The 21757-nt window shown below is 36.4% G+C and overlaps 1 protein-coding gene across 1 annotated transcript in view; it reads right to left on the minus strand.

Moving 5' to 3' along the window:
- The window catches only part of sqor (sulfide quinone oxidoreductase), a 40751-nt gene extending 19236 nt beyond the window's left edge, over window positions 1–21515 (minus strand). The window contains exons 1-4 of the mRNA XM_039772840.1: window positions 21422–21515; window positions 10862–11116; window positions 9538–9708; window positions 6729–6782 (exon numbers count right to left, since the gene is read on the minus strand). Of these exons, the coding sequence (XP_039628774.1) occupies window positions 6729–6782; window positions 9538–9708; window positions 10862–11080 (444 nt within the window). The 5' untranslated portion in view covers window positions 11081–11116; window positions 21422–21515. The remainder of the gene's footprint in view (window positions 1–6728; window positions 6783–9537; window positions 9709–10861; window positions 11117–21421) is intronic.
- Between the last annotated feature and the right edge of the window lie 242 nt (window positions 21516–21757).

Below are 21757 nucleotides of genomic sequence, written 5' to 3' on the forward strand. Positions count from 1 at the left end.
CATCAGAACTGGCCGATGTTAAGAGTAGTGTTCCACAGGGGTCAGTGCTAGGGCCGTTGCTAATTTTAATATACTGTGTGTATTATATATATATATATATATATATATATATATATATATATATATATATATATATATATATATATATATATATATATATATATATATATATATATATATATATATATATATATATATATATATATATATATATATATATATATATATATATATATATATATAAAAATAAATAAATAATTTAGATAGGAATATAAGTAACAAGCTGGTTAGGTTTGCAGATGATACCAAGATAGGTGGATTAGCAGATAATTTGGAATCCGTTATATCATTACAGAAGGACTTGGCTAGCATACAGGCTTGGGCAGATTTGTGGCAGATGAAATTTAATGTCAGTAAATGTAAATTATTACACATAGGAAGTAAAAATATTAGGTTTGAATACACAATGGGCAGTCGGAAAATCGAGAGTACACCTTATGAGAAGGATTTAGGAGTCATAGTGGACTCTAAGCTATCAACTTCCCAACAGTGTTCAGCAAGCCATTAAGAAGGCTAACAGAATGTTAAGTTATATAGCACGATCTGTGGAGTACAAGGAGGTTATGCTCAACCTTTATAATGCACTGGTGAGGCCTCATCTTGAGTACTGTGTGCAGTTTTGGTCTCCAGGCTACAAAAAGGACATAGCAGCACTAGAAGAGGTCCAGAGAAGAGCGACTAGGCTGATTCCAGGTCTACAGGGGTTGAATTATGAGGAAAGATTAGATAGATAAAAGAGCTGAGCCAGTACAGTTTAAGCAAAAGAAGATTAAGAGGTGACACGATTGAAGTGTTTAAAATTATGAAGGGAATTAGTCCAGTGGATCAAGACTTCTATATTAAAATGAGCTCATCAAGAACACGGGGACACAGTTGGAAACTTGTTAAGGGTAAATTTCGCACAAACATTAGGAAGTTTTTCTTTACACAAAGAATGATAGACACTTGGAATAAGAGACCAAGTAGTGTGGTAGGCAGTAAGACGTTAGGGACTTTCAAAACTCGACTTGATGTTTTCTTGGAGGAAACAAGTGGATAGGACTGGTGAGCTTTGTTGGGCTGAATGGCCTGTTCTCGTCTAGATTGTTCTAATGTTCTAATGTACAAACAATCATTTCTACCCTCTCACAGACACAGTGAATAACCTGTGCACCGAAAAAAAAAAAATGCCAGTTTACAAATACAAGATTATGGTTACAAGAGGCAATATGTCAAGGGGCTTCAGTAGCTTTTGTGGACATTTGGGTATGATTTTAAAACTGGGAATCAACACTAGGTAGTAATTCTTTATAACGCAAGTGGGGACTTTAAGTGTAAGCAAAGATTAAGAACAGACAGACATTTAAACTATTGTTTTGAGTAGGTACTGAAAATTACTTGCTATATAGTTCAACACAAACCCACCTGTACCCAAGGCAAATTTTGAGGCAGGGCTGTAATATGCACTGATATCAGATATCATGCAAGTTAGAATTTCATTGTACTGCACACACCCTAAGAAACCATGAAGTAACCCATCCATACCCATGGCAGTTTCAACTCATACATTGACACAATCTGCACTTAATTTCCAATTTCTGATGCTTTACAACAGTTTTTGACACTTAATCATAAAAAATGTCAGTCCTTAGTAAAGTAGATAGTTGTATCCAAAAGGATTTTATTTGTAATGACTAGTAGTGCGTTGAGATACCAGCTCAGCAAATGACTCTACAGATTAAGAATTTAAGTTCTTATGGATTCACACGAGTTTCCTCCCACATCCTAAAGACATACCATGTTAGGCTTGACTGGTGAACCTAAAGTACCCTGTGATGAATGACTGTGTGACATGTAGACGGGTAACCCATCTTGACCTGCTTCTTGTGTGGTGCCTATTGCCCCCCGTCTCCTGCACATATGCACTGAAAGAAATGGATGGATATAAAGGAAACAGAACCATATCTAACAACCACAACATATTTTTTTATTCAAGACAACCCTTAATATACAAAAAACTGCTCAGAAAGGCATGCCTCAGATATTAAAACTTCCTTAAACACAAATCTGTAAAACAAATTAAAAATGAAAAAATAATTTGTATTACTTTTTATTTAGCGAATACTGCATTTTAGTCAGATTTAACCTAACTACATAGATTCATTGCATCAATAATGCCACAAATTAATTGCAAATTCTAACTAACACATAACACGACCTTGAAACTTGTCTTTCCGGCAGTGGGTTTGAAAATTTTATGCTATTCAACACTACAAATCTGTTAATCTATCATAAGTAATCAGGTGGTAAAAAAAAATAAAATTCAGTTTTCAGAAGCGATATGGTTCAAATGATATCTGCATACTAATTAAGGTGTAAACTTCAGTTCCTAATAGAATCTCAACCAAAGATCCATAATGTAACTGTGTGCAACTTCATTTTTAAGCACTACAAATGAAGAAATATGGAATATTTTACAGTTGGTGCAGCAGTAGCTCTGCTGCCTTGCAACAAGGAGCCTGTGGTTCATGTCTGGAGCACTCCCTGTGAGGAGTTTGCACATATTTTCCCTCTAAGTGTTTCTGGTTACTCTCACAGACATGCAGGTTAGGTGGACTGCCAATGATAAATTGATCCCAGTGTTTGTGTGTGTCTGTGTGGTCACTCTGCAATGGACTGGAGTCCTGTCCAGGGACTGTTCCTACCTTGTCTCCTATGAATGCCGAGATAGACTCCTGCTTCCCAGAATAGAGCGAGTTTTGAAAATAGACATATGGATGTAATTGATTATTCCATGTTATTTGTTGTCACACATATGCAAACCCCTAAAAAACGTTTTTCAAAGGTGTGTCCGATTTTAAACTTTAAACCGAGTTGGACATTCAAACCTCACTTGTCAAAATGACTTCCACTTTTCTCTTCCAAGTTCTCAACATTAACTCCTCTCCCTTCCATAATTATAACAAGAGATTTTTTCCATAGTGGAAATAGTAGTGCGGTTTTCATTGCACATCCCTCAACAGCCCAATTCTTGAAAGTTCATACCTAAAGTTTTCTGACATTTATGAAATAATATGGCAGTTAAGCAAACTGGGAAGAGTTTAGAGTATTGAAGAGATATCTATAAAATTAAAGTCTCCTTGTATTTTGTGTTGAATGTATATCTCTAGCTCAGCCAGCATTTCTTTTGTATGAAAGAAAAAAAAAATTAAATATGAACAAAACAAAAAAAAAATGGATAGACTTTGAATAATTAAGTCTGTTTTCATTCTTCTTGAAATGCAATAAAGTAGTCAGCTAACCAAAAAAACAAAAACAAATGACTTTCAACTGTTAGAACAACTGACAAGCAAAAAAATGTAAAATGACAACACAAAGCCTACCTGTGGCCTGGGCATCTATGATATTGACATGCATTTAATGCCATTAATGACTGTTCATAACAAGTTGCCTAAACAGTTTCATTAAAAAAAGAGTAGTTCAGATGGAACAAAAGCTGACCAGACTATGGGGGCCATAGCACACAGAGTAAATCATTTTTATGAAATGGCATCCATCTATTTACTAAACATGCCTAATGCAATCCAAGAACTAGAGCAGAAGGAACATTTCTTAGCTGTTCTCCATATAAAGAAGCAGCAAAACATACACAAGTTGCCTTTTGATTGTAGGGCACCCTCATTCATATACACATCAACACTCACAACAGGTAAATTTACACTTTAACAACAACTTTGGGCACGAAAAAATTCCTACGAACGCAATGCGAGAATGTGCATGTTACACACAGAGTGTGAATGAGCTAGAATTCTTGCTTCATGGAATTGTAGGAAGGCAGCACTAACCAACGAGTGGCCTATCACTGATTAGGTAACACCTTTTAAACGGTTCAACTATTTGTGTATTTTTCTATTTATTGCCGACTTTACCTTATGTCAGTGCCATACTGAAAAGTCCTAAATAAAAATAGTTTGAATAACTAATGTAGAGCAGTAAAACAAACAAAAAAAAAAAACAAACAAAAAAGGAAAATGTAATCAAGAATTATGAAAACAAAGAATTATCTGATTTAAATGCTTTATGCATCAGCAAATCCAAGAGAAGTTTCCATAGGTGCATTTAAATTATGATGGGTAAAATCCAGTTGTAAACAAATAAAACACATTTACCTTCTGAGTAAATCTGATAACTTTGCATGTGCACTGCAGCTTATTTACTTTAAAAGCAGTAACAAGATGGCATTAATAAATAATAAACCTGCACAGCAAAATTATTATCTGCTTCGAATAGGATCAATCTGAGTGTCTAACCTAGAAGAAAGACTTGACATACGGCCAATGAAATCCAATTGTGCATTTAAAAACAGCTGCTTTCTTGGCCTCCTGCTTGTGCATGTATATATAATGGACTACACTTTGCATGGCCTGTGCCCCTGGCTCAGGTTTCTCCTCTTTTAGTTTCTTAAGTGCAGATCCTGCCACTCAAATCTTAAAAACGTAGCTGCCATCTAGTGGGGAGTTAAAGAAAACCGAGAACTAGAAGATATAGATAAATAAGTAACATCTTTTTTTAGGTTCCTGGCATCCAGAATGAACTTGTAAAGAGGTTAAAATGGAAAACAAAAGGGGTGCAAAGTATATATACTATAGTATGCTCAAAATATAAAAACGACATTTTTCAGTCAGTCTTCAACGAATGCAATTTCTTTTTTGCTTACTCAAGCTTACACTGCATCAAGTTAAGATAGAAAATTAACATAGAAATTTCCTTCATACCACTAGGAGGGAAAACACAGAGGGGACTGGGAATGAGCATGGGATAACAGGTTAAATAGGAACGGCCACTAAAATGCTATATGATATGGCTCAAGGCTGTTATATTACACTGATCCAGATCTGGACAAAGTCTTAAAAACCAGACTTTTGGACTAAACTGCAAGCTGGGAACTAAAACAACATTTATGGAATTTATTCCATCTTTTTAGTGAAAACACACCTACACCATTTTATGTTATGATAGGCAAAAGCCTTCAAAGTCTTAATTCTTAACCAATGCAAGTGTCCCTGTGCTTTCTTATGACATTATTTAACAATGTTAAATACATCACAATCCTAACCTTACTTAATTAGTTTAAACCAGCAAAAAATACAGAATTAATACAATACAATCACGGAGCTATGAAAAACAAACATCAAATTAAATGACTTGGAAAAGGTCAACTAATATCCTGAAAGATGGCCCGATTCTAACGTCAATGAATTTATTGAAAAAATGTAATAATGTGGACGTTTACTGAGATGCAATGGTGGAAACAATCACAACGGACATGCTGCAACATACTTTGACAGAAACAAGCATCTCTTGAATATCTGTAGATCTACACAGAGTACTTTAATGAGATCAATCAGAGTTTATTTACATGGAACGTCTTCTTGGCACAGATGTTTATGTTGTTGCATTCCAGCTCCAGGGAAATGAATACTATTCTGGTCACGGTTTATGTGGAGATTAAATATTCCCCCTGCTTTTACCGGAGGTTCTCCCAGGTAGTCCAATTTTTTTTTATACTAAATGCATGCATGTCAGGTTTACTGGAAACATTAAGATTAACTAAGTGTGCCCAAGTGATCATGAATACAACAGGGTGTTCAGCACTAAAAGGTCAATCCATCTAGGGCATCTGTCTTGTACTGAGCTATTCAATAATGAAGGAACAAGTTGAGAAAGTGGACAGATGGATGTTTTCTCACCATGTTTTCCAAAAAAGGTTAAACTATTCTGTATTTTGCATTTAAACAAATATTTTGAAATTGTAAATATCTTTATAATTAAGGGTTTTTTCTTTTTATATAAGATGTTCAAAAATAATCTGTAACAGGCATGCCATCAAGCAAAGTTGGCAAACAATCTTTGAATGCTTACAAAGGTAATTGGAAGGCATGTCTAGAAGTGTTATCAAGACAACAGAATTTCATTTAAAAAAAATTTGTTGGTGAGGAACAGTGGACACAAAGAAAATAGTGCCAGTATGGACAACAGATATCAAGTACTGCAAGCAATGTATTAATAATCTTAAAACAGAAGCAGCTGCAGGCAAGTTTTCAATAGGTTTCCACAAAACTTCACATTTATCTGCTACTTGAGATATGCAATGTTTGATTTACAGTTGTATGGTGTGCTTTACTTGTAGCGGGTGCACTAAAATATTAGCTGGTTAACAATTCTAGACATTGAGATCTTCGGATCTTAGTTGTGCATTTAATGCTTTACTATATAAACCACATAAAATAAATACTTAAATGGCTGCTACAAATTTAACTCTGTGTATAAATAAAGATCACATTCATGAAAAGCAGTTGTACCTACTTCTACAAGGCAACAGAAAAATAAAAAGCATTGAAAGTGTTCCTACTGTTAGAGCAAGGTAAAGCTTTGCTGCCACCTTGTGTTCAAGCCGTGTCACTGCACTGACTGCAATAATCTTTCTTAATAGGTTCATAGGGCAATATACCTGTAGTCACATGTACAAAGTACAGTGACACTCTTACTTTCATTTGTAATCAATATGAACAGATTGGCACTCAACATTATTAGTAAGCATTACTACCTTACACTAAAACTTCTGTGCCCTACTAGGAAGAGCCTGCTCAGAAAAAGGACACTACAAATCACAGAATAGGGCATTTTACCTTTTCATAATGCAACTGCAATCCAAGTGCAACAATCAGGTACTCATATGATATCTAGGAAAGAGAAAATAAATTTGTATGAGAAGGGTACAAATAAAAAGTACTATGTACAGCTGCTTTGCTTCTTTGAACTGCCCAATTTTAACACATATGTAATCCAGTCTTAAAACTGACAGGGATCATATAGACACAGCAAGAGTATTCAAAGGTTCTGAATCAACAGCAGCTATATATATATATATATATATATATATATATATATATATATATATATATATATAAATAAACTTGCAATCCAAACAGTTGAAGCCTATTACCAAATAACGATATCCTAAAAAAAATATGAATGACATACAGTGGTGTGAAAAACTATTTGCCCCCTTCCTGATTTCTTATTCTTTTGCATGTTTGTCACACAAAATGTTTCTGATCATCAAACACATTTAACCATTAGTCAAATATAACACAAGTAAACACAAAATGCAGTTTTTAAATGATGGTTTTTATTATTTAGGGAGAAAAAAACAAACCTACATGGCCCTGTGTGAAAAGTAATTGCCCCTGAACCTAATAACTGGTTGGGCCACCCTTAGCAGCAATAACTGCAATCAAGTGTTTGCGATAACTTGCAATGAGTCTTTTACAGCGCTCTGGAGGAATTGTGGCCCACTCATCTTTGCAGAATTGTTGTAATTCAGCTTTATTTGAGGGTTTTCTATCATGAACCGCCTTTTTAAGGTCATGCCATAGCATCTCAATTGGATTCAGGTCAGGACTTTGACTAGGCCACTCCAAAGTCTTCATTTTGTTTTTCTTCAGCCATTCAGAGGTGGATTTGCTGGTGTGTTTTGGGTCATTGTCCTGTTGCAGCACCCAAGATCGCTTCAGCTTGAGTTGACGAACAGATGGCGGACATTCTCCTTCAGGATTTTTGGTAGACAGTAGAATTCATGGTTCCATCTATCACAGCAAGCCTTCCAGGTCCTGAAGCAGCAAAACAACCCCAGACCATCACACTACCACCACCATATTTTACTGTTGGTATGATGTTCTTTTCTGAAATGCTGTGTTCCTTTTACGCCAGATGTAACGGGACATTTGCCTTCCAAAAAGTTCAACTTTTGTCTCATCAGTCCACAAGGTATCTTCCCCAAAAATCTTGGCAATCATTGAGATGTTTCTTAGCAAAACTGAGATGAGCCCTAATGTTCTTTTTGCTTAACAGTGGTCTGCGTCTTGGAAATCTGCCATGCAGGCCGTTTTTGCCCAGTCTCTTTCTTATGGTGGAGTCGTGAACACTGACCTTAATTGAGGCAAGTGAGGCCTGCAGTTCTTTAGACGTTGTCCTGGGGTCTTTTGTGACCTCTCGGATGAGTTGTCTCTGTGCTCTTGGGGTAATTTTGGTCGACTGGCCACTCCTGGGAAGGTTCACCACTGTTCCATGTTTTTGCCATTTGTGGATAATGGCTCTCACTGTGGTTCGCTGGAGTCCCAAAGCTTTAAAAATGGCTTTATAACCTTTACCAGACTGATAGATCTCAATTACTTCTGTTCTCATTTGTTCCTGAATTTCTTTGGATCTTGGCATGATGTCTAGCTTTTGAGGTGCTTTTGGTCTACTTCTCTGTGTCAGGCAGCTCCTATTTAAGTGATTTCTTGATTGAAACAGGTTTGGCAGTAATCAGGCCTGGGGGTGGCTACGGAAATTGAACTCAGGTGTGATACACCACAGTTAGGTCATTTTTTAACAAAGGGGCAATTACTTTTTCACACAGGGCCATGTAGGTTTGGATTTATTTTTCTCCTTAAATAATAAAAACCATCATTTAAAAACTGCATTTTGTGTTTACTTGTGTTATATTTGACTAATGGTTAAATGTGTTTGATGATCAGAAACATTTTGTGTGACAAACGAGCAAAAGAATAAGAAATCAGGAAGGGGGCAAATAGTTTTTCACACCACTGTATTAGACAAATAACATACAGTTCATGTGTCGCCTCCAGTTTTCCACATTTCAAGGTAATTCAGAAACAACATCATAAGCATACTGTTTATTACCCTCATGGTATGTAAACAAAGAATACTTAAGCAGATTTTAGAAACATTTTCAAGTGAAGTAAAAGCAAATGCACCAAACCAAAAAAAAAAAAAAAGAAAAAAGATTTTTACTTCCTTGAAAAGCCAAGAATAGTTGTAATTATTAAAATTATGCCACAATAAAATCCATGAAACTACTATTGCAATGAAGGCAACTAAAAGAAAGGAAGGTGGGTTCTGTGTCTATATTTTAAGTTTATGTACTCTTCGGGTTTGTGTCTATGCTCCCATAGATTCATCAATCAATCAAAAGCAAAATGAACTGCAGCACGCAGGAAGCAAGATAAGAACTATTCATTAGCAGATAAGAGCGGTGTCATTAAGTTGTTACTACGCAGATAATGTATTAGGACATTGTGCCTCTTTCAACAAAGGCCTGCTTCCAGATGCATTAATTTATTTATATTAATGTGCAGTACTCCAGTTTCCTCCAACATCAAGAAGGTAATCCTTAAATTGGCCAAATATGAGTGAATGAGGGTTTGTGCACATCCTGCAATCCTGTTCAATGTTTCTGGCATTGACGTTCTCCCTCTTAGCTTGAAATGGTGAAAGGTGATTCCAGACGATCATAATTAACAGGCAGAAGTTTAAGAAGGATTCTCTTCTCATCAAGCAAGTCACTCAAAACATGGGTACCTCATCTGCCGACTACATCTACAGTACTTAATGACGGCAAGACGTAATGAAATAAGAGTAAAATACTGATACCTCAGTGCCTTTGTCTGTGCGGACACAATTCTTGTCTGGGTTAAACTCTTGCACTCTGGATCGAATCCACTTCACACCCGATGGAATGACACTGGAGGTGGACCTTTCTGATGAGCTGACACTTTTTGCACCAGCTCCAACCAAAGTCCAGAGTGGCTGGTAATAATGTTTCTAAAAGCATAAAACACGTTTTATTTAGTAGCAAAACTTAATCTTTTTTTTTAAATAATCATCCACTCTGCTTATATACAATATATATTCACTACACTGGCACTTATCAGGCACATCTGATGTAGGCTATACAGCCAAAACTGTGTCTCTAATATTCCTTCCTTTTCAGCAGGGAAACAACCTTTAACATTTTTTCTGTTGTTAACTATTGTCAGAAAAAATATATGATTAGCATTTGGTATTAATATATTTAAGCTTTTGTACATTGGAGTATTTCTTCCCAACAAAAAGAAAGAAAAAAAAAACAAAAAAAAAACACACACAGAGTGATGAGATGTATTGCATGAAGACAGCCATACTCTGGCTTCTCTGTGGAAGTGGTTGCTGGGCCCCATCCATACTCTACATTACATTTTGGTGTCTGAAAGCCTGGCCTACATCAGAGTGGACTCTTAAAACATATTTATAAAGAATACCCAATTATACCTTTAACTGGGTCAGAATTTCTAGGTCAGATGTAACATTTTACACCTGAAGATTACTTTGCTATAGAAGGTAACCAAGCATGTGAAAAAGCGTACATCCTTGTAATCGTTTTTCTCACATTTTCTTGCATGTATAGCTGCATCCCAAGAAAAAACATTTGACTACATCCACTATGATGTAGAATGCAGTAAGTAAGATAGTTGTAAAATGTTTATTACATCATGTTATAAAGAAAAGCATTATTTAAGCAGAAATACAAAACTTGCAACAACAAAACTACAAGCAAATACATGTGCACAAAACTTCTAAAACACTTTGAAATAAGCACAATGCTGCAGGCTATTATTAAATTGATGTATTATGAACAGATAATTAGGAATTAATGTGAAAAAAAGGGTTCATGTCTGAGAAACGCTTTACAATTGGATGCAACAAAACAGTGACAGCTATGACTTTATAGAATACGAGGTTAGCAATCTCAAGTACACCTTCTTTCTGTCTAATAACCCAGTCATTCCAGTATCTTAACAATATCAGATTACATACTACAATGTCAGGGGTGGCCGCTTGTTTTGGAAAAACTGAAAAGAGTGCAATACACCAAAAAGGTTCAGTCAACACGAAAGCTCATAAAAATGAAACGGTAACAAAACAAACAAACACTCACCTCACTTGGCTCTATGACTGCAACATTTCCGGCTCCAACTTTCCTCTTCATTCGTGCACTCATTGAAATTCCACCACTTCCACCACCAACTACTAGAACCTTGTAGTGCTCTTTTGCTGCCATACTGCTAGTCATATGTAACTTGCATACATGGAAGCTCGGAGTTCCTGAGCAGCACTGAAGCAACAGCCTTGAAGTTTGAAGGAAAGAGCCAGCCATCTTTATATCTATTCCTCAGTGATGCAGGAATATAATCTATGATTAAGAATAATTTATCCAATTATTATGGTTGATTTAACAAAACAAAATTAAATGTGAAAACAACTTCAAAATACAAACACCTTTCTAGACAGACCCATAAACTTAATTAACAAAAACTTCCAATTTTTCTCACTCCTAACGGCTATGCTAGTTGCTTAGTCAGCCTCAGAGAGGAAGGGCTGCTCTACACTCTTATGTAATAAAAGCCTGCCTCTCCCTTACCTCTGCCGTATTACACCAGGAACATTGCAGAATGGTTAATATATAAAGGTTAAAGTACTTTACAATTGTTTAAATACAGATAATAAAGCCAAATGAGAAACTGATAAAAATGCAAAGTAAACAAATCTGAATTAAGGCAGAAAGGAGGTGTAGCCATTAAATCACCATAGCTTCATCTACCTCAAACAACCATACTGTCGTTCTGTAAGATGCAAAATCACTATTAAAAAACTGTGACAAACCTAGAAATTCAACTCGCTATAATCCTAATCATTCACACAATTTAAAACATTTGGAAAGGACTTTACCTGAAAGTCTTAAATATCTTTTGGCAATATGGCTGTAGCCCTTAAACAATTGTGCTTCTATTTCATCAATACATTCCTTTTACTACAGTCAAGTTTGAGAATTTCCTATCTCAACATGGGCTGCATCTCCAGAGTTTACTTGTTTGATGCATAAGTAATAGGAGGAAGGATTGGGAGTGGAACCTTTCAGTTATAATTTTTATATAATGAATATAGAGAAAAGCCAAGCAAAATGACACGTTTTATTGGCTAACTAAAAAGATTACAATATGCAAGCTTTCGAGGCAACTCAGGCCCCTTCTTCGACTTGCCTGAAGAAGGGGCCTGAGTTGCCTCGAAAGCTTGCATATTGTAATCTTTTTAGTTAGCCAATAAAACGTGTCATTTTGCTTGGCTTTTCTCTACATTCATAATGGCTAACACGGTACAACACCCTAGTACTATATAATAATGGATGGAAATCAGCCACTGATAAAATATATTCTACATCAATTTGTGTGAAACAATCTAATCTGAATCAAAATTATAGACTTTATACATTTTTAAACATTGTGTACATTGAAATAAAATAGTTCATGTTAGCTATTATAAAAAAAAAATTAACTCTTTCACACCTAGCAAAATGCTACAGCTAGTCACTTACAGTGAAAGGTGCTATTGAGAAAGCACGAGTTCATCTCGTCCATCGCGAGAGATTGACGTCTTAGACGGTACTCTGTTGGCAGTAGTGTTATTTAACTTTTTTTTTTTTTTTTTAAATGTTTGAGATATCCCGTATTTAATAAACCCAGAAAGAATCAATTACAAGTACTGTACAGTATATTAAAAACATGAGCAGGAAACCAAGGGGTAAGAAATAGAAGGAAAAAGGTAGGTAAAGCTTCCAAGTATAATATATATTATATACATATAAAAAGAAAGAGAATATAAATTTGTATATTCAGAATGAAATTTTTTTTTGTAATGAATTTGTTTAAACTCTTATTTAATGGGTAAGTGGGAATAATGATATATAAAACAGAACTGAAATGAAAGAGGTCTTTAAAAATGGATGACCTCTGAGGAAACTACCTCCGTTTCTATGCAGCTGTCCACAGATTATCTTTTGTTTTCTATATCAACAACAACAACATTTATTTATATAGCACATTTTCATACAAATAGTATTTCAAAGTGCTTTACATATTAAAGAATAGAAAAATGAAAGACACAATTATAAAACAAAATAAATCAACATTAATGAACATCGAATAAGAGTAAGGTTCAATGGCCAGGGGGGACAGGTAAAACAAAAAAACTCCAGACGGCTGGAGAAAAAATAAATCATATAATATCATATTTAACATATTCTTGAATACAAAGCTGATTTATGGGGTGTATTTTTATTGCCACACATTACACAATGCTGACTTTATTGAATGGGCTGATTGAGTAAAAGTGGTTTATTTTACGTTTATTACACAAGAGCTAAAACGTCAGCTGAAGCTAACAAATGACAACTTACCAAATTTTGACTTGCAAAGGGTACAGTAAATGATATTAAATTTACTCCATGCTACAAAACCCACTGGAAGTATCCAATTTTACCAATGCAAGAGTATACATGTTTATACTTAGGCAGGATGGTCTAGTAGCATAAGCTGTTGAGAGACACAAGGCTGAATGTTCAAATCATTTTCCACAACAACCATGACTCACTGTGGGACTATAATCAAAACAACTGGTTACTATACCCACATTATAGATATTTAGGAAACAAACAACTAACTACTGCAGATGAGTAGCATTGGGAGAAGCTGCCGTGGTTCATGATACAAGCTGCTATATATCAAAGAATGGAGCCTTAAAGAATGATGTACCATTTAGCTAAGCATTGTTTCTCCATGAAACATCTGCTGAATGCTGATATTATGCAGGTATTCCCAGCCCATGACAGTCAACTGTGGACATGTACTATCCTTCTGGAAAACAGTACCAAACAGAACTTCAACATATAGTCATAGAATGGCTTCAAAGATCTGACACATCTTTATAAGCTCAAACCAACCCTGGCAATCAGCTGATGTGACTAGCTATTGAATGCAATGTCGCAACATATCATGCCATCTGCTGTCTCATGTGTTAATCAAAGGAGATCATCAAACAGATTTAATGTAGATCCATCCATCCATCCATTTTCCAACCCGTTGAATCCGAACTACAGGGTCACGGGGGCCTGCTGGAGCCAATCCCAGCCAACACAGGGTGCAAGGCAGGAACCAGGGCGCCAACCCACCGCAGGACACACACATCCACACTCACACACCAAGGACAATTTAGAATCGCCATTCCACCTAAAATTCTTAAAAAGCAAATAGTCTTTGGGCTGGGCCAAACTACGCCCGATAACTCCCAACACCTTGTTAAAAAAAAAAAAAAAAAAGCTTGTATACTTTTCCCTCATTCACTCCTGAATACTCTAATCATTAACTCATCAACACTGCACAAATTAAGTCCGTTTAAACCTGTCATATGTTGCACTGAGCTCATTCTGGTATTATTATTATTTCAAATAAACGTGATCAGTCTTTTTAAATTAATGTTATTCTCTCATGAAACTCAACAGTGATTATAGTCGGTCATGTAACTTTTACGGAAAGCCAGGAAGAACCAGTGATAATACTAAGAGGGAGGTAGTAACAGAGTGATGTACTATGTCATCCATTTATGGATTCAATAAATAGTGAAGCAAAACAACACCATTTACAGCAGGCCTGAAGAAAGGGCCTGAGCTGCCATGAAAGCTTGCATATGGTAATCTACTCAGTTACCCAATAAAGGATGTCACTTTGCTTTACTTCTAAGAGGGAGGTGATATTTTAGCTGAAACAGACCTGTTGCATCTATCAACTGAAGCTTTAATTTCACATTACGTCCCGTTATACAGAGCAGTAATAAAAGGGAATACAAGCTTCTTCAACATTCAACAAATGTAAACACAGGGTGTAATGGAGGCCAGTCCAGTAAAATAAAGACCAATATGGCATCATCTGAAGTTTTAAGCTGAACATTAAAACGTGGAGCAACCTGAGCAAGGCACTTAAATCAAAACGGTTCATGCAGGTTGCAACACAAGTTAGTGCCTGCAGCACTTTAGGAAATGAAGCAATGCTCACTCATCATGACTTTGCATCTACAAATCCAGATCTGAAACTTTTCTTTCACTGAAGCATTCATTATGATGACATATCACATTCTACCTTGTTAACATTGGGATTTTCATAGCACATAAAACAAAAACAAAAAAAAAGAACACCTTTTCAAAATTGAACATCATTTTAAATGAAATTTAGTCTATTTCAGGTTAATGAAGAGTCAAGAGTCTAACATGGGAACACTTGTTACAAGTTTGGAACAAAACGCTGTTAACTTGTAAGCTTTCTCAAAGAACAGAGTCACACGCATTTTCACTCACTTGCCACCTACAGCTGGGACGCCACCACGCTAATGACTGCATCACTGTGCTGGACCTATTTGTGTCTGCCTTCAATTGAAATAAACATACAGTGATTACATCGTGGAATCCTACTACTGTACAGAATTGGCTTCTACCTAGAAACAACCCCATATAAAGGATTGATTTTCACTGAAATGCTGCCCTGCAGAACTATGGTTTACAGCAGCTTGTTAATTTATTCCACAATAGTCCACACACAATCACATGCCAATTGCCGAAATTACCATGCGGTCTTTGTTTAAATGTCACGTTTTTATCCAAAATGACTTCCAAATACCAACTGTTTCAGTAGGTCTAAAACTGAAGTCTCGTTAGTTTAATTGACTTTGAGGATTGCAGAGCAAGCTAGCGCTGTGAAAAGAAGCAGTAAAAAACGTACTGTATTTATAGTCTGTGCCTTCGCCATTAGGCCCCAAACAAGACTTTATATATTGGTATTTATGGCTTTAATCCAGTCAACTATTTCATAAAGGTGTATGTCCTGATGGCACAGAACAGAAAGAATTTCTGGACTGTGTGCCAATTTACAATTCCCAACATTCGGTTATACAGGGCCAGTTTAGAAGTGTCCATTAACAAGCCTTTTGTTAAAATACTGGAGAAACAAAACATACAAAATTTAAGGATTAAAGAATCTCTATGGACTAGATTTTGAAAACAATACCATAAAGCAAACACCACACCACCTTGTTGTGCCTAATTAAACTATTAATGAATTTATTTTAACAGAAAAAAAATATAACACGACCCCATAGTGAATACTAGAAATGAGCAGGCTCTATGAGTTACAAACATAGTACCTAGCTGCAAAATAAGATGAACAAAAAACAACTGTACAAAACAAACCTGTTTATATATCGCTAAAAACACTATACCTTTGGCAATGAGAACTCTTATTGCTCATTAAAGACCTGCTAAGTTAGGCATCGGTACCCTGTGACTCTTAACCTGAACAAGTGGGTTAGAATAAATGAACAGACGCGGACAGTGATAAACACAGATCTTCTCATTTAATGACCCTCTGCTGCTAAGCAACTGAGACCTCAGGCTATAATGCACTGTTAAATTAAGGTACTCATGCCATGAATTCAAAAGGAAATTATACTATACTGATAAGAAAAACAGATAAGCATCTTACCAATATAAATGTTTAAACATTTCAATCTAGTATCCACTTAGTACATAGGTGCACAAGGAGGAACAAACAATACTTGATTTCAGTATTTTGTTTGTATTTTATACTGCTTTTTGAAAGGTTTTCAAACAAGACCTATGAAACCAAGGGGAAGGAAATGGATGCAAAGTTCTTTTGAGAGATTCATGTTTTATTATGATGGGCCTACTATTTATGCTCTCCTCAAGTTTGAACAAAAGCAGCCAAGATGGTTGAGGACCACTTATAAAACAAGTTTAATAATCACTTTCATTTTAAGAGTTGTCAAAAGATAGTTCAAATATTCAATGCTTGCTTTTTCACAGTAAGTGTGCCAGCTGATGTTTTCCTTATGGAAATTAATTAGTTCATTTTTAATCCACTTATTCAGATTAGGGTTGAGGTTTTAAGTAAATTCAGACTAGGGTCGTTTGCATGTCACCCATCTATCCGGTTTTGGAACCAGTTTTTTCCTGTTAAAGAGTGAAAAAAAAGCTTAAGGAGATCTTAGTAACAGCAGCAGAAAGGAAGTTACTAAATCTGGATGGCATGTCACTCCCTTATCGTACCCAGCGTAAAAATATCATCTTTTTCTTTATAGAAATAAAGCATAAAACATTTTCTCAAATAAATCCAAATGGGCAAATGCAGAGTGCGAGAGTCTGTGTGTGGATTTCGTTCAGGGTTCTTCCTGCCTTGCCCTCAGTGCTGCCAGGATGGGTTCTGACCCTGCAGTTCTACCTAGGATTAAGAAGGTCAGAGACCGACTAAAATTTCACCTCTGTCTATGGCAGGGTCCTGCCTATTGCTTGGACAAGCTTGGGTTCCCTATAATCCTGTACTGTAAAAAGTAACATCAGAAAACGAATGAATGAAAAACGTGGCCTTTGGTCAGATAGTGTGGCTGTAGTCATGAGTCGCCTAAAGGGGTCCCCTGCAGAGTTGAATTCTGCTTGTATGCAGTGCTGCCAGGATATGTTTCAGTTCACCACAGGCCACAAAAAAGGCTATGAAAAATGGTAGACAAGAGGAATGTGGGCAGTATGGAAGTGTATTGATAACTACATAAGGAAAGAAAAAGGGAAGGGCGAAACACCACACTAAATAAACCTTACTATAAACCTAAGAATAAAACAATTGTCAAGTTAAACTTTTATTTGTGCCCCACACTTTTTTATTCATAACCATATTTGAACTCTCGGAAAACAATAAGAAAAGTTAAAATAAATAAATGGAAATGTCAGCTTTAAAATGTTTCAAACAACAGTATACAGAGAGAATCAATACAACCGCATACAAAAAATGCTCAAGAAATGGAGAAACAAGAATGCAGCCGGACAGACAGTGTAAGTAAATGCGAACATTAATTTTATTTTAATTCTTTTCATTTTTATTACTATTTAATTTGATATTGTTTCTTTGTATCAGTATACTGCTGCTGGATTATGTGAATTTCCCCTTGGGATTAATAAAGTATCTATCTATCTAATGGTGTGATTATGTTTAACTGAGACTCCTGGGTTCACCTCCTAGCTCAGTCTCTGACATTTTTTAAATCGTCCCATGCCTGTGTGACCTTTCCACAGGCACTTCTGCATTCTCTCAAATATTAAAGTCACACAGGCTGGGCAGATGGTGATTCTAAACTGGACTCAGATGGGCAAAGGGCTGGGATGTGCGCAATTGCATCAAATGCAGGACTGTCATCGTGGCTTGTGTTGTTTCTTTCCTTGTAGGATACACTACAGCTAGCCTCAGAGTCTGTAGAGGACAAAATGAGTTGAGACAGAAAAAAAGACATAAGTTTAAAATTATGACAAATTCCTTTATTATTCTTTTACAGATACAGATTGACATAGAGCTAAGGTGGGTACCAAAAATAGGCCAGCCAATTAATTGGTAAAACTAAAAGAATTAAAAGTCAGTCAGTCATTGTCCAACCCGCTATATCCTAACACTGGGTCATGGGGGTGTGCTGGAGCCAATCCCAGCCAGCACAGGGTGCATGGCAGGAACAAAGTCCGGGCAGGGTGCCAGCCCACTGCAGGACACACAAACTCCAAGCACACACCAGGGACAATTTAGGATCGCCAAAGCACCTAACCAGCATGTCTTTGGACCGTGGGAGGAAACCAGAGCACCCGGAGGAAAGCAGACACTGGGAGAACATGCAAACTCCACGCTGGGTGGACCTGGGAAGCAAACCCAGGTCTCCTTAATGCGAGGCAGCAGCGCTACCACTGCACCATGTGCTGCCCAGAATTAAAAGTGCTTAGCATTAATTGTTATTCTTTTGGAAAATGTGTAGATTACAGAAAAAACGCTTTATTTTTTCTAAGATCAAGAATGAAATAAAACGAATTAAAAAAGCCCTGCAATTTGATCATATAAGCTTGAGGGCTGCTGCCTATCTGGGGTCATAAACTCAGTGGTGTAACCATTTAAGCATGCGACTATAAATACTATTGAATTCTCCTAGCCCATTTTGCTGATTCATCATGAAATAACCTATTCAATGTTTACCACAGGTGCTACAATCAATGGCAGTAGTAACTGAACAAACCTGTTATTGGTTTAACAAAATGGAAAGTGAGAGAAAAGGGTTAACCACACCTCACGTTGAACAAAGAGCCTCAACATGAATTCCACTGCAACCAAATGGAGTGGGCCTAACAGAAGTGCTTCTTCACTGTTTTACACAGAGGGAATTATGCATAAACCAGGAAAAGTAAGGCATTGGGCTGTAAACCACCACCCCAGAGTCCGTAGATGATCCTGAATAAAGCACTTCAAATCCCTTATCTTCAAATGCAGCCACTTTGGATACAAACATGACATTATTTATTACAGGTACAGTCTGCAGTAGTAGGGTGCTGCACTGTGGAATGTGGAAAAAGTGGAACCTTGGGCAAAAAAAAAAAAAAATTAAGAATCATCTAAACTCCATGGACACTTACCTGACCAGGATTGATCTAAAACCCAGCCTCCCAGAACTGTGAGGTGGCACCCCTTTAAAAAGTCTCAATCACTAAGCCAACACAGTTAAAATAAAAACACAAACATGTTAGTATCTTTAGGTTGTTGCAGTCTTGAGGCTCCGAACTGTGGTGCAGTAATGAAAAAATGAGTTTAAGTCATTTTGAGCAGTTCTAAAGCTGAGCCAAGTGAAGCGGTTGAAAAATAAAGGATAACATGCCTGAAGAAAATACTACAAAACGTGAGTAATAAAAACAAAATTTGCATTGCCAATATGAAAGAATAACTTTCAATAAAATGACCCTATGAGAATTTCCTAATTGCACATCACCCATTCAAAGTGTTTTCTACTTTTTTGTTTACAAGTAAAACATTTACATTATAAGAGTCCAACGTTCCATTTAGATTACAATTGGGGAAGGTCTATTGAAGTAAAACCAATACTTAATACACTACCCAAATATATGCAATTATTTTTTATTATTCGTATCATTCTCTGTTCAATCTCTACACCTCAGACTAAAGTATAACAGCAGCTCAAGACACCTGCAGAAATTCTCCATGGATTCTCCATGAAAGGGGTATCTTGATAAGGGGAATGAGACAGAGGAGAGGAGTCAGATGGAGAACTTTGTTTTTTGGTACAGAAAGAATGTCATTATGAATTCCTGACACAATAACAGAGAGTACTTTTGGCCAATAAACTATCCAGCAGAAGTGTGTCAAAAAACGCTACTGGGGCTCCTTTATATCTACGGCACTATGCCTCACCGAGACTGCCATTACTTTTTTCTCTTTAGCCAAGTCAAGTTTCTTTCCACCGAGTCATTCTGGTGTGCATTTGAGGGGTGTTCTTACTGAATATAAATTATATTTATTAAGCTTCTGTAGTAATAGGGAGTTGTACCGTGTTATCCATTATGGATGTAATGAGTAGTCAAGAAAAATGACACCTTTAAATTAACTAACTAAAAAGATTACAATATGCAAGCTTTTCGAGGCAACTCAGGCCCCTTTTGTCATTACATCTTTCCTTAAGAAGGTGCCCTATTTGGCTCGAAAAGCTTGCATATTTATAATCTTTTTTTAGTTAACCAATAAAGGGTGTCACTTATCTTGACGTCTCATTAAGCTTCTATAAAACGCCAAAATGTCCTGCTGGGGACAAATAAAGTATCACCTATTGTCAATTTTGGAAATAATTTAGCAATTAATAAATAAAATATATTTTATGTACACATTTAACAGTTTAATTTATTCCGAGTTTAGAATCCAATGTCAACAGTCATTCAAAACTTTGTCATCCCCAAAGTCGTTGCACGTTTTCACTAATTATTGACTTCCATAACTTAGTTATCCATTCATTGACTCCAATTTTCAGTTGTCCCTTACATGGGAAGCTTAGAATCACCTTCACACCGTTTTTTGTTTTCCTTTTCACATTAGGCAGTAAAATGTCCTTCGTTTGGCTTCTTAAAGTAAGCAACTTTTTTCGGTTATTTGTATTTTATTTTTTTAGAACACATCATCAACCCCGTTAGGTGCATTTATAGCTCGCGGACGTGCTTTCAGTTTCTCCACCCAGGACAAGATAACGAAGTCTCTCACCTGGACAACATGCCCTTGAACAGCGACATGAAACCAACGTACACACGGATATACTGTATTGGCAAGCTCTGCCAGCGAAACAATTTAGCAATGCAACTTTTATTATTACGAGGCCAATATCTAGTAAGAGTCATTTCAGTTCCTTTAACTGTAACCGTATCACGTAAACAAGTTTTACCAACCGAATACGAACTAGATTGTTTACAGCCATAAAAACCATCTTTCAACGCCGGTTCTGATTAACAGGAGACCAAACGATCCAAATTCCTGTACGTTTTTCCTAAAAGAAGAATAATTCGAAGTGCTCGATTAAAGAACATTTCAAAGGTCGAGCATACATCTCGACACTCTGTGTTATGTGGTAAACATGCACCGAAAAGGAACAAAAAACCTAGTAAACTACACCCAGAGCTTAAAAGAACTGATGTAGTATCACAAGCTCTCCGCTTTCGACATCGTATCATTTTTACTTTCATTATAATTCAAGTAAACTTAAAAGCAAAACACTCCACAAAGTACAACCAGCGAACACTCACCACAAGACGAGTAGCATCAATCAGCCAGCTAGTTTATCTCCATCGAGCCTTCTTCACCTTTCACCTCTGTCCCGCTCAGTCATCGCTATGGCCCTCGAGAGAACGAACCATTACTCGTTACAGGGGGGTGACGATTAATAAGCGAATAGGAATAATCCAAAAACGAGAAAATTACTGCGCGCATTGCCTTACACGGCAGTCATAGTTCAAACAACAGGCACTATTTAGAAGTGTGAAATCTCACACAAGACTTTATGAAATAAATGTTGTCCCCGCCTCTCTACATCGAATTGCTTCACACTTGAAACGAATGACAAATGTACATTTTACTTGTGT

This window comes from Polypterus senegalus, chromosome 12, assembly GCF_016835505.1.
Source record: "Polypterus senegalus isolate Bchr_013 chromosome 12, ASM1683550v1, whole genome shotgun sequence".
NCBI classification, from domain to species: Eukaryota; Metazoa; Chordata; class Cladistia; order Polypteriformes; family Polypteridae; genus Polypterus; species Polypterus senegalus.